The following is a 14,506-nucleotide window of genomic DNA, read 5'->3' as shown; positions in this document are numbered from 1 at the left end:
TGTCACAGAGGAGGAAAGCACTGTAGACTCCACGCTGGGCAGGCCTGTCACAGAGGAGGAAAGCACAGTAGACTCCACGCTGGGCAGGCCTGTCACAGAGGAGGAAAGCACATTGTAGACTCCACGCTGGGCAGGCCTGTCACAGAGGAGGAAAGCACTGTAGACTCCACGCTGGGCAGGCCTGTCACAGAGGAGGAAAGCACGGTAGACTCCACGCTGGGCAGGCCTGTCACAGAGGAGGAAAGCACTGTAGACTCCACGCTGGGCAGGCCTGTCACAGAGGAGGAAAGCACGGTAGACTCCACGCTGGGCAGGCCTGTCAGTCAGGTACATCGACTGGGGGACACTTCTTTATCCCTCAGCAGAATCTCGCTGTGTCCGTTTCACTAAAACAAAGCACACTGTGTGATGATCCTGGTGAAGCTGCCCTGCCAGCAGTCCCTTAGCATCCACCTCCATGCACTTACAGTGAAAGAAGCGTTCCCTTTAACTGAATCTGGAGTTTCAGGGTGTTGCAAAAAGCAGCTGAACACATTGGACAATACCCTGTTCAGGGAAACATTGTATATTGAAGACAATACCCTGTTCAGGGAAACATTGTATATTGAAGACAATACCCTGTTCAGGGAAACATTGTATATTGAAGACAATACCCTATTCAGGGAAACACTGTATATTGAAGACAATACCCTATTCAGGGAAACACTGTATATTGAAGACAATACCCTATTCAGGGAAACATTGTATATTGAAGACAATACCCTATTCAGGGAAACATTGTATATTGAAGACAATACCCTATTCAGGGAAACATTGTATATTGAAGACAATACCCTGTTCAGGGAAACATTGTATATTGAAGACAATACCCTATTCAGGGAAACATTGTATATTGAAGACAATACCCTATTCAGGGAAACATTGTATATTGAAGACAATACCCTATTCAGGGAAACAATGTATATTGAAGACAATACCCTATTCAGGGAAACATGTATATTGAAGACAATACCCTATTCAGGGAAACAATGTATATTGAAGACAATACCCTATTCAGGGAAACATTGTATATTGAAGACAATACCCTATTCAGGGAAACACTGTATATTGAAGACAATACCCTATTCAGGGAAACATTGTATATTGAAGACAATATTCAGGGAAACACTGTATATTGAAGACAATACCCTATTCAGGGAAACAATGTATATTGAAGACAATACCCTATTCAGGGAAACATTGTATATTGAAGACAATACCCTATTCAGGGAAACATTGTATATTGAAGACAATACCCTATTCAGGGAAACACTGTATATTGAAGACAATACCCTATTCAGGGAAACATTGTATATTGAAGACAATACCCTATTCAGGGAAACATTGTATATTGAAGACAATACCCTATTCAGGGAAACATTGTATATTGAAGACAATACCCTATTCAGGGAAACATTGTATATTGAAGACAATACCCTATTCAGGGAAACATTGTATATTGAAGACAATACCCTATTCAGGGAAACAATGTATATTGAAGACAATACCCTATTCAGGGAAACATTCAGGGAAACAATGTATATTGAAGACAATACCCTATTCAGGGAAACAATGTATATTGAAGACAATACCCTATTCAGGGAAACATTGTATATTGAAGACAATACCCTATTCAGGGAAACATTGTATATTGAAGACAATACCCTATTCAGGGAAACATTGTATATTGAAGACAATACCCTATTCAGGGAAACATTGTATATTGAAGACAATACCCTATTCAGGGAAACATTGTATATTGAAGACAATACCCTATTCAGGGAAACATTGTATATTGAAGACAATACCCTATTCAGGGAAACATTGTATATTGAAGACAATACCCTATTCAGGGAAACATTGTATATTGAAGACAATACCCTATTCAGGGAAACATTGTATATTGAAGACAATACCCTATTCAGGGAAACATTGTATATTGAAGACAATACCCTATTCAGGGAAACAATGTATATTGAAGACAATACCCTATTCAGGGAAACAATGTATATTGAAGACAATACCCTATTCAGGGAAACAATGTATATTGAAGACAATACCCTATTCAGGGAAACAATGTATATTGAAGACAATACCCTATTCAGGATTGTTTATGTAACATTACTAGTGCGTGGTTGATGGGATAAGGCTCCTTTGTTGTGACATAGAACTTCCCGTGTTGATGGATAAGTCCCCTTTGGGGTCGCATCTATAACTTCCGGCGTTATGGGATATAGTCCTTTGTGACATGAATAACACTCTTGATGGAGAAGTCCCCTTTAGTAAATAACAATGTATATTGAAGACAATACCCTATTCAGGGAAACACTGTATATTGAAGACAATACCCTATTCAGGGAAACATTGTATATTGAAGACAATACCCTATTCAGGGAAACACTGTATATTGAAGACAATACCCTGTTCAGGGAAACACTGTATATTGAAGACAATACCCTATTCAGGGAAACATTGTATATTGAAGACAATACCCTATTCAGGGAAACATTGTATATTGAAGACAATACCCTATTCAGGGAAACACTGTATATTGAAGACAATACCCTATTCAGGGAAACATTGTATATTGAAGACAATACCCTATTCAGGGAAACATTGTATATTGAAGACAATACCCTATTCAGGGAAACAATGTATATTGAAGACAATACCCTATTCAGGGAAACAATGTATATTGAAGACAATACCCTATTCAGGGAAACATTGTATATTGAAGACAATACCCTATTCAGGGAAACATTGTATATTGAAGACAATACCCTATTCAGGGAAACAATGTATATTGAAGACAATACCCTATTCAGGGAAACATTGTATATTGAAGACAATACCCTATTCAGGGAAACATTGTATATTGAAGACAATACCCTATTCAGGGAAACATTGTATATTGAAGACAATACCCTATTCAGGGAAACACTGTATATTGAAGACAATACCCTATTCAGGGAAACATTGTATATTGAAGACAATACCCTATTCAGGGAAACATTGTATATTGAAGACAATACCCTATTCAGGGAAACACTGTATATTGAAGACAATACCCTATTCAGGGAAACAATTGTATATTGAAGACAATACCCTATTCAGGGAAACACTGTATATTGAAGACAATACCCTATTCAGGGAAACATTGTATATTGAAGACAATACCCTATTCAGGGAAACATTGTATATTGAAGACAATACCCTATTCAGGGAAACATTGTATATTGAAGACAATACCCTATTCAGGGAAACATTGTATATTGAAGACAATACCCTATTCAGGGAAACACTGTATATTGAAGACAATACCCTATTCAGGGAAACACTGTATATTGAAGACAATACCCTATTCAGGGAAACATTGTATATTGAAGACAATACCCTATTCAGGGAAACATTGTATATTGAAGACAATACCCTATTCAGGGAAACATTGTATATTGAAGACAATACCCTATTCAGGGAAACACTGTATATTGAAGACAATACCCTATTCAGGGAAACACTGTATATTGAAGACAATACCCTATTCAGGGAAACATTGTATAAACTTCAACTTAATACTTGGGTAACATGTTACATGATTACTGTGTATTTACATAGCAGTTACTTAGTATCGCAATGTTACTATGCGTAGTTACAATGTACTTCACTTTTGCAAAATGTAACCCTAACCCTTTCCTGATACAAGTGTGTGCTCACATATAGCTGTCTGTAACTCTGAATAATAACATTGGAGCTGTGTGTAAGTACACATGGCTTTACTAAGCACCTGCTATGTTGCAGTCACTTCATGTAAAGCGGTACTAACCCTTCAGGGTCTTATGCAAACAGCCCCTGGCTGGTAAGCATTGCCTTGGAGCCTGTAGAGCACACAGACAGTCTCATTCTCAGAGGCACACTACCTTACCTTCAGCGCGCACTTCTCGCCGGTTTTCTTGCAGTAGCACTCCAGCACTTTGCCATTGATGCCCAGCCCCAGGACCTGGCTGGACACTCTGAAGTCGTCAGTGACAGCGTTCTTTTTGATCTCCAGTTTGGGGTAGGTGTGGAGTGGGAAATGCGTGGGGCTGGTCGCGGGCTCTGCGAGGGCTTTTCCACCTGCTTCGGTCTGGGTCGGGTTTTCTTGTGCATTTCCATTGCGCAGCATGGTTGCGTTCGTGAGACCCGGTCACAGTGTCACGGGATAACCCCGGGCAAATTTAATTTGGGAAAGATGAAAAGGGCAGGCAGGAGAGATAATCCCGTAGAGTACAGGTGACCAAGTTCAGAAATCCAAAACTTAAAAAGCAGAACTATATACTGCCAAAGTCCTGTGTGTAAGCGTCTACATCAACGAAGCCAAGGATCCAGATACAAAACTTTTACTGATGGCTCCAACTTCTTTCTTTTCTTTTTAGTAAATTATTAAGTACCTTTAGTAACCACAAAACTGCTTTGTTCCCACACTAAAAAAAAAAAAAAGAACAAAGTTTGTTGTTTCTTTGTATATATATATAATTAGCTGAAAGCCCACTAGGTTGAATCCCCCAGATCCAGCTCCCCTTGCTCCGTTCATAGGAAGCAAAGCATAACCATTTGAAGCTGGCAACAGAATTTCCAAGTGTGCCTAAAAAACTAATATTTTAAGAAAACATTCACAGCTAAAGACAAGCAGCGACTCCGTGCCGCTCGGGTTCAGTTTCAGGAGGGCAGCGGTGACTCCGTGCCGCTCGGGTTCAGTTTCAGGAGGGCAGCGGTGACTCCGTGCCGCTCGGGTTCGGTTTCAGGAGGGCAGCGGTGACTCCGTGCCGCTCGGGTTCGGTTTCAGGAGGGCAGCGGTGACTCCGTGCCGCTCGGGTTCAGTTTCAGGAGGGCAGCGGTGACTCCGTGCCGCTCGGGTTCAGTTTCAGGAGGGCAGCGGTGACTCCGTGCCGCTCGGGTTCAGTTTCAGGAGGGCAGCGGTGACTCCGTGCCGCTCGGGTTCAGTTTCAGGAGGGCAGCGGTGACTCCGTGCCGCTCGGGTTCAGTTTCAGGAGGGCAGCGGTGACTCCGTGCCGCTCGGGTTCGGTTTCAGGAGGGCAGCAGCGGTGACTCCGTGCCGCTCGGGTTCAGTTTCAGGAGGGCAGCGGTGACTCCGTGCCGCTCGGGTTCAGTTTCAGGAGGGCAGCGGTGACTCCGTGCCGCTCGGGTTCAGTTTCAGGAGGGCAGCGGTGACTCCGTGCCGCTCGGGTTCAGTTTCAGGAGGGCAGCGGTGACTCCGTGCCGCTCGGGTTCAGTTTCAGGAGGGCAGCGGTGACTCCGTGCCGCTCGGGTTCAGTTTCAGGAGGGCAGCGGTGACTCCGTGCCGCTCGGGTTCAGTTTCAGGAGGGCAGCGGTGACTCCGTGCCGCTCGGGTTCAGTTTCAGGAGGGCAGCGGTGACTCCGTGCCGCTCGGGTTCAGTTTCAGGAGGGCAGCGGTGACTCCGTGCCGCTCGGGTTCAGTTTCAGGAGGGCAGCGGTGACTCCGTGCCGCTCGGGTTCAGTTTCAGGAGGGCAGCGGTGACTCCGTGCCGCTCGGGTTCAGTTTCAGGAGGGCAGCGGTGACTCCGTGCCGCTCGGGTTCGGTTTCAGGAGGGCAGCGGTGACTCCGTGCCGCTCGGGTTCAGTTTCAGGAGGGCAGCGGTGACTCCGTGCCGCTCGGGTTCGGTTTCAGGAGGGCAGCGGTGACTCCGTGCCGCTCGGGTTCGGTTTCAGGAGGGCAGCGGTGACTCCGTGCCGCTCGGGTTCAGTTTCAGGAGGGCAGCGGTGACTCCGTGCCGCTCGGGTTCAGTTTCAGGAGGGCAGCGGTGACTCCGTGCCGCTCGGGTTCGGTTTCAGGAGGGCAGCGGTGACTCCGTGCCGCTCGGGTTCAGTTTCAGGAGGGCAGCGGTGACTCCGTGCCGCTCGGGTTCAGTTTCAGGAGGGCAGCGGTGGTGCCGCTCGGGTTCGGTTTCAGGAGGGCAGCGGTGACTCCGTGCCGCTCGGGTTCAGTTTCAGGAGGGCAGCGGTGACTCCGTGCCGCTCGGGTTCAGTTTCAGGAGGGCAGCGGTGACTCCGTGCCGCTCGGGTTCAGTTTCAGGAGGGCAGCGGTGACTCCGTGCCGCTCGGGTTCAGTTTCAGGAGGGCAGCGGTGACTCCGTGCCGCTCGGGTTCAGTTTCAGGAGGGCAGCGGTGACTCCGTGCCGCTCGGGTTCAGTTTCAGGAGGGCAGCGGTGACTCCGTGCCGCTCGGGTTCAGTTTCAGGAGGGCAGCGGTGACTCCGTGCCGCTCGGGTTCAGTTTCAGGAGGGCAGCGGTGACTCCGTGCCGCTCGGGTTCAGTTTCAGGAGGGCAGCGGTGACTCCGTGCCGCTCGGGTTCAGTTTCAGGAGGGCAGCGGTGACTCCGTGCCGCTCGGGTTCAGTTTCAGGAGGGCAGCGGTGACTCCGTGCCGCTCGGGTTCAGTTTCAGGAGGGCAGCGGTGACTCCGTGCCGCTCGGGTTCGGTTTCAGGAGGGCAGCGGTGACTCCGTGCCGCTCGGGTTCGGTTTCAGGCAGGACTCCGTGCCGCTCAGTTCGGTCAGGAGGGCACGGTGACTCCGTGCCGCTCGGGTTCAGTTTCAGGAGGGCAGCGGTGACTCCGTGCCGCTCGGGTTCAGTTTCAGGAGGGCAGCGGTGACTCCGTGCCGCTCGGGTTCGGTTTCAGGAGGGCAGCGGTGACTCCGTGCTGCTCGGGTTCAGTTTCAGGAGGGCAGCGGTGACTCCGTGCTGCTCGGGTTCGGTTTCAGGAGGGCAGCGGTGACTCCGTGCTGCTCGGGTTCAGTTTCAGGAGGGCAGCGGTGACTCGGTTTAGTTTGTACTCAGTATGACAGTCAGTACACGTATCTTCTTGGCAGTTTAAATGCTTCCTTCCAGTCTAACTTGTTTTTTAAACACCTTTGTTCTGCTTAAAAGTGTTTGGCAGTCAGTAAGAGGCGGAATATCCGATCCTCTCACGTAAATATCAAATCTCTTTTTAGCAACAACGAAGGTACAAGCAACAAGAAAAAAAATTAAAAATAAAGTAAAAAAAACACCACCATACAGTCCGGTTGTGTGTGTTCAGGTCTTCTGTGCCATTGCAGTCCAGCCCCACGCTATCCAATGAGGTAAAGCCGGCACAGAGCGCTGCCCGGACAGCTCGGCTCACTTGCTAATGATTTCCAAAACACGTCACTGCTCCTCCAGGTCCACTCTCTCTCATACGCAGCTCTTAAAGACGCAGGCTGCCGAAGCAGAAGGGGCGTGAAAAGCAGCAACAGCTCCTGCGCTTCAGGCAGTGATCTGCCAAAGATCTTCCGGAAATGTGACTGCTTTATGTATTTATTTTAATGAACGGTAATTACCTGTCTCTTCGTGGCATGGTGTTTATATTGCGACTCCCAGGCCCATTTCTTACAAACAGACGTACCCGCGCACTTCCCAGCAATTCAACAAGTGGAGTCCACTCGGGTTTGCTTGTTTGGGATGCTGTACAGTATACTGTAGTTGTGCAAAATGCCATCATTCTCTCTCTCTCTCTCTCTCTCCCCTCTCTCTCTCTCTCTCTCTCTCTCTCTCTCTCTCTCTCTCTCTCTCTCTCTCTCTCTCATATATATCTATACTCTATCATATATATATATATATATATATATATATATATATATATATATATATATATATATATCATGCTTCAATGTCAGCACTATACTCCTGATCAACTCCAGTAATCCTCACACCTGATGCTGTCTGGTTTTATGGGGTATATTATGAACGTGTGCAATGGAAACACTGTGTGTGTGTTGGATAGTGCTTTGGTATTTTAGACTGCAGTGAAGTTCAACGGGAGGTCAGCATGTTGATTCGGGTTCATAAAGTGCAGGATCCTGAAAGGTCAAGAAGGAGGGTCATTTGATTTGGTGTCAGATTTCGGTGACCCGCCTCAGTCACGTTGATGACATCATCTCATGTGAGGTGAGTCAGGAAATATATCCACCAGACTGATGAAAAGCGAATGGCACTTCATCACACTAAATGACACTCAAAATGCATCAGAAATTGCTTACCCCTGTTTTATTTTACAATGTGGGGAAAAGATGGCAATAAATTCTGACGGGTCATATTGTGGTATCAGAAACTGCTACCCTTGTTTATACAATGAAAAAAGACGGAATACAGGACTGGTTACTAGTCTTTCAAATAGTTATTTTACAAATATGTAAAAGCAGAAGAAATGCCATCAACACATCACTTTACGATTAGGAATGCACACTGCCCATGCTTTAGAAACAGAGACGATGAATTCCCAGTGTTTGAAAACAGTCAACAAACACGCTCACCACATCTTTGCACTTCAATAGTCTTAGGAAGGTAGCGTTACCCATGCTGCAAAAATACTCAGCAGTAATAATGTTATCCATTTATACTTACTTAATAGCAACACATTTAAACCATTGAAGTCGGAAGCTTTTTCTGACACAGTAAGCGGAAAACAGGGCGAGCAAGTGCAGAGCATGCACAGTACAAAAGAAGCAAATACTGATGAGAAGCAAAACACACAGGCTTCAAATTCTGATTGGTGGTTTAAACAAACAAAAGAATCCTCAATCATGAACGTCACGCTGTGTTTTCAAACAAGACAATATTAATAAAGACAATTCTGGATTGCCTGGGGAAAATAATTAATATAACAGAAGAACTGAAAGTTTACTTAAGCATCTTGTAAAGTGCCATTCTCTGCAGCATTCCTCTCAGAAGCTCTGAAAAGAATGTGCTTCCACACTGTGCTGCGAATGGCCTAGCTGCATGCGCAAGGTTTGATTCAATAGCTGATGCTTTCTTTGGTATGCACATGGAGCGCACAGTACATCCAGTATGTATTTAAATACTCTCCCGCTGTCACTAAACCAAGGACAACATGAAAGAAAAACAAGCCCAATAAAACAATAAAAACTGTAAGTGCAAAGGCAGCTGTGGATTATATAAAAGACTGCCAGGCTGAGCAATTTAATTTCCTTTTACTGGGAAAAAGCATTTAGAGGAAACTACAAATGTAGATTGTGTGTTGCACTGCTGCTGTGGAGTGTGACCCTTGGCAGGTGAGCAGCGAGGCTGGGAGCTCTGTAACTGCTCATGCAAGTGACCTGGGTGCAGTGGCTCTGCTCTCTTGAGGAGTGTGTGATCCCTGTCAGGTGAGCAGCGAGGCTGGGAGCTCTGTAACTGCTCATGCAAGTGAACTGGGTGCAGTGGCTCTGCTCTCTTGAGGGGTGTGTGATCCCTGTCAGGTGAGCAGCGAGGCTGGGAGCTCTGTAACTGCTCATGCAAGTGACCTGGGAGCAGTGGCTCTGCTCTCTTGAGGAGTGTGTGACCCCTGTCAGGTGAGCAGCGAGGCTGGGAGCTCTGTAACTGCTCATGCAAGTGACCTGGGTGCAGTGGCTCTGCTCTCTTGAGGAGTGTGTGATCCCTGGCAGGTGAGCAGCGAGGCTGGGAGCTCTGTAACTGCTCATGCAAGTGACCTGGGTGCAGTGGCTCTGCTCTCTTGAGGAGTGTGTGACCCCTGGCAGGTGAGCAGCGAGGCTGGGAGCTCTGTAACTGCTCATGCAAGTGACCTGGGTGCAGTGGCTCTGCTCTCTTGAGGAGTGTGTGATCCCTGTCAGGTGAGCAGCGAGGCTGGGAGCTCTGCAACTGCTCATGCAAGTGACCTGGGTGCAGTGGCTCTGCTCTCTTGAGGAGTGTGTGACCCCTGGCAGGTGAGCAGCGAGGCTGGGAGCTCTGTAACTGCTCATGCAAGTGACCTGGGTGCAGTGGCTCTGCTCTCTTGAGGAGTGTGTGACCCCTGGCAGGTGAGCAGCGAGGCTGGGAGCTCTGTAACTGCTCATGCAAGTGAACTGGGTGCAGTGGCTCTGCTCTCTTGAGGAGTGTGTGATCCCTGTCAGGTGAGCAGCGAGGCTGGGAGCTCTGTAACTGCTCATGCAAGTGACCTGGGTGCAGTGGCTCTGCTCTCTTGAGGAGTGTGTGATCCCTGTCAGGTGAGCAGCGAGGCTGGGAGCTCTGTAACTGCTCATGCAAGTGAGCTGGGTGCAGTGGCTCTGCTCTCTTGAGGAGTGTGTGATCGTTGGTTCATAAAGCCCTGCCATGGTTACATTGTGCAGTAACTACAGTCCACAGTACACAATTCCACATCTCTCTCATACTACAGTCCACAGTACACAATTCCACATCTCTCTCATACTACAGTCCACAGTACACAATTCCACATCTCTCTCATACTACAGTCCACAGTACACAATTCCACATCTCTCTCATACTACAGTCCACAGTACACAATTCCACATCTCTCTCATACTACAGTCCACAGTATTCAATTCCACATCTCTCTCATACTACACTCCACAGTACTCAATTCCACATCTCTCTCATATTACAGTCCACAGTACTCAATTCCACATCTCTCTCATACTACAGTCCACAGTACTCAATTCCACATCTCTCTCATACTACAGTCCACAGTACTCAATTCCACATCTCTCTCATACTACAGTCCACAGTACTCAATTCCACATCTCTCTCATACTACAGTCCACAGTACTCAATTCCACATCTCTCTCATACTACAGTCCACAGTACTCAATTCCACATCTCTCTCATACTACAGTCCACAGTACACAATTCCACATCTCTCTCATACTACAGTCCACAGTACACAATTCCACATCTCTCTCATACTACAGTCCACAGTACACAATTCCACATCTCTCTCATACTACAGTCCACAGTACTCAATTCCACATCTCTCTCATACTACAGTCCACAGTACACAATTCCACATCTCTCTCATACTACAGTCCACAGTACACAATTCCACATCTCTCTCATACTACAGTCCACAGTACTCAATTCCACATCTCTCTCATACTACAGTCCACAGTACACAATTCCACATCTCTCTCATACTACAGTCCACAGTACTCAATTCCACATCTCTCTCATACTACAGTCCACAGTACTCAATTCCACATCTCTCTCATACTACAGTCCACAGTACACAATTCCACATCTCTCTCATACTACAGTCCACAGTACACAATTCCACATCTCTCTCATACTACAGTCCACAGTACACAATTCCACATCTCTCTCATACTACAGTCCACAGTACTCAATTCCACATCTCTCTCATACTACAGTCCACAGTACACAATTCCACATCTCTCTCATACTACAGTCCACAGTACACAATTCCACATCTCTCTCATACTACAGTCCACAGTACTCAATTCCACATCTCTCTCATACTACAGTCCACAGTACTCAATTCCACATCTCTCTCATACTACAGTCCACAGTACTCAATTCCACATCTCTCTCATACTACAGTCCACAGTACTCAATTCCACATCCCTCTCATACTACAGTCCACAGTACACAATCCCACATCTCTCTCATACTACAGTCCACACTACTCAATTCCACATCTCTCTCATACTACAGTCCACAGTACACAATTCCACATCTCTCTCATACTACAGTCCACAGTACTCAATTCCACATCTCTCTCATACTACAGTCCACAGTACACAATCCCACATCTCTCTCATACTACAGTCCACAGTACTCAATTCCACATCTCTCTCATACTACAGTCCACAGTACTCAATTCCACATCTCTCTCATACTACAGTCCACAGTACTCAATTCCACATCTCTCTCATACTACAGTCCACAGTACTCAATTCCACATCTCTCTCATACTACAGTCCACAGTACTCAATTCCACATCTCTCTCATACTACAGTCCACAGTACTCAATTCCACATCTCTCTCATACTACAGTCCACAGTACTCAATTCCACATCTCTCTCATACTACAGTCCACAGTACTCAATTCCACATCTCTCTCATACTACAGTCCACAGTACTCAATTCCACATCTCTCTCATACTACAGTCCACAGTACTCAATTCCACATCTCTCTCATACTACAGTCCACAGTACTCAATTCCACATCTCTCTCATACTACAGTCCACAGTACACAATTCCACATCTCTCTCATACTACAGTCCACAGTACACAATTCCACATCTCTCTCATACTACAGTCCACAGTACTCAATTCCACATCTCTCTCATACTACAGTCCACAGTACACAATTCCACATCTCTCTCATACTACAGTCCACAGTACACAATTCCACATCTCTCTCATACTACAGTCCACAGTACTCAATTCCACATCTCTCTCATACTACAGTCCACAGTACACAATTCCACATCTCTCTCATACTACAGTCCACAGTACTCAATTCCACATCTCTCTCATACTACAGTCCACAGTACTCAATTCCACATCTCTCTCATACTACAGTCCACAGTACTCAATTCCACATCTCTCTCATACTACAGTCCACAGTACTCAATTCCACATCTCTCTCATACTACAGTCCACAGTACACAATTCCACATCTCTCTCATACTACAGTCCACAGTACTCAATTCCACATCTCTCTCATACTACAGTCCACAGTACACAATTCCACATCTCTCTCATACTACAGTCCACAGTACTCAATTCCACATCTCTCTCATACTACAGTCCACAGTACTCAATTCCACATCTCTCTCATACTACAGTCCACAGTACTCAATTCCACATCTCTCTCATACTACAGTCCACAGTACTCAATTCCACATCTCTCTCATACTACAGTCCACAGTACTCAATTCCACATCTCTCTCATACTACAGTCCACAGTACTCAATTCCACATCTCTCTCATACTACAGTCCACAGTACTCAATTCCACATCTCTCTCATACTACAGTCCACAGTACTCAATTCCACATCTCTCTCATACTACAGTCCACAGTACTCAATTCCACATCTCTCTCATACTACAGTCCACAGTACTCAATTCCACATCTCTCTCATACTACAGTCCACAGTACTCAATTCCACATCTCTCTCATACTACAGTCCACAGTACTCAATTCCACATCTCTCTCATACTACAGTCCACAGTACTCAATTCCACATCTCTCTCATACTACAGTCCACAGTACACAATTCCACATCTCTCTCATACTACAGTCCACAGTACTCAATTCCACATCTCTCTCATACTACAGTCCACAGTACACAATTCCACATCTCTCTCATACTACAGTCCACAGTACTCAATTCCACATCTCTCTCATACTACAGTCCACAGTACTCAATTCCACATCTCTCTCATACTACAGTCCACAGTACTCAATTCCACATCTCTCTCATACTACAGTCCACAGTACTCAATTCCACATCTCTCTCATACTACAGTCCACAGTACTCAATTCCACATCTCTCTCATACTACAGTCCACAGTACACAATTCCACATCTCTCTCATACTACAGTCCACAGTACTCAATTCCACATCTCTCTCATACTACAGTCCACAGTACTCAATTCCACATCTCTCTCATACTACAGTCCACAGTACTCAATTCCACATCTCTCTCATACTACAGTCCACAGTACACAATTCCACATCTCTCTCATACTACAGTCCACAGTACTCAATTCCACATCTCTCTCATACTACAGTCCACAGTACTCAATTCCACATCTCTCTCATACTACAGTCCACAGTACTCAATTCCACATCTCTCTCATACTACAGTCCACAGTACTCAATTCCACATCTCTCTCATACTACAGTCCACAGTACTCAATTCCACATCTCTCTCATACTACAGTCCACAGTACTCAATTCCACATCTCTCTCATACTACAGTCCACAGTACTCAATTCCACATCTCTCTCATACTACAGTCCACAGTACTCAATTCCACATCTCTCTCATACTACAGTCCACAGTACACAATTCCACATCTCTCTCATACTACAGTCCACAGTACACAATTCCACATCTCTCTCATACTACAGTCCACAGTACTCAATTCCACATCTCTCTCATACTACAGTCCACAGTACACAATTCCACATCTCTCTCATACTACAGTCCACAGTACTCAATTCCACATCTCTCTCATACTACAGTCCACAGTACTCAATTCCACATCTCTCTCATACTACAGTCCACAGTACTCAATTCCACATCTCTCTCATACTACAGTCCACAGTACTCAATTCCACATCTCTCTCATACTACAGTCCACAGTACACAATTCCACATCTCTCTCATACTACAGTCCACAGTACTCAATTCCACATCTCTCTCATACTACAGGACGTACTCTTCATGCATGATAAATGAATTTCCTTTGGATCCGTGTTTCCTTCCAATCGCTGTGTCTCAGACAGGCAGCTTAGCAAAGCAGGCTGGTGTGCTTTATTCTTGTGCAGCCCAGTCTGTTACATTTTGCAGAACTAATTGATTTCCTGTAGTCAATTTGAATGTAATGTACTGTGAATCTTCTCTCACCTGAATATATATTGATATATATATATACTATATATATTAT

The 14,506-nt window shown here is 45.6% G+C and overlaps 1 protein-coding gene across 3 annotated transcripts in view; it reads right to left on the bottom strand.

Annotated features, from left to right (window-relative positions):
* The window catches only part of LOC121298112 (MAP kinase-activated protein kinase 3-like), a 34,322-nt gene extending 26,962 nt beyond the window's left edge, over positions 1-7,360 (bottom strand). For 2 of the 3 annotated variants that reach the window (XM_041224929.1, XM_041224932.1), the window contains exon 1: positions 3,962-4,786. In XM_041224929.1, coding sequence (XP_041080863.1) covers positions 3,962-4,201 — 240 coding nt within the window. In that variant the 5' untranslated portion in view covers positions 4,202-4,786. Of the gene's footprint in view, positions 1-3,961; positions 4,787-7,111 lie in introns of those variants that run through there. The other variant, XM_041224931.1, reaches the window with a different exon arrangement.
* Positions 7,361-14,506: the final 7,146 nt, after the last annotated feature.

The sequence above is a fragment of the Polyodon spathula genome, chromosome 23, assembly GCF_017654505.1.
Source record: "Polyodon spathula isolate WHYD16114869_AA chromosome 23, ASM1765450v1, whole genome shotgun sequence".
NCBI lineage: Eukaryota > Metazoa > Chordata > Actinopteri > Acipenseriformes > Polyodontidae > Polyodon > Polyodon spathula.
The sequence above is the reverse complement of the archived record's forward strand: the minus strand, read 5'-3'. Positions and strand labels throughout refer to the sequence as shown.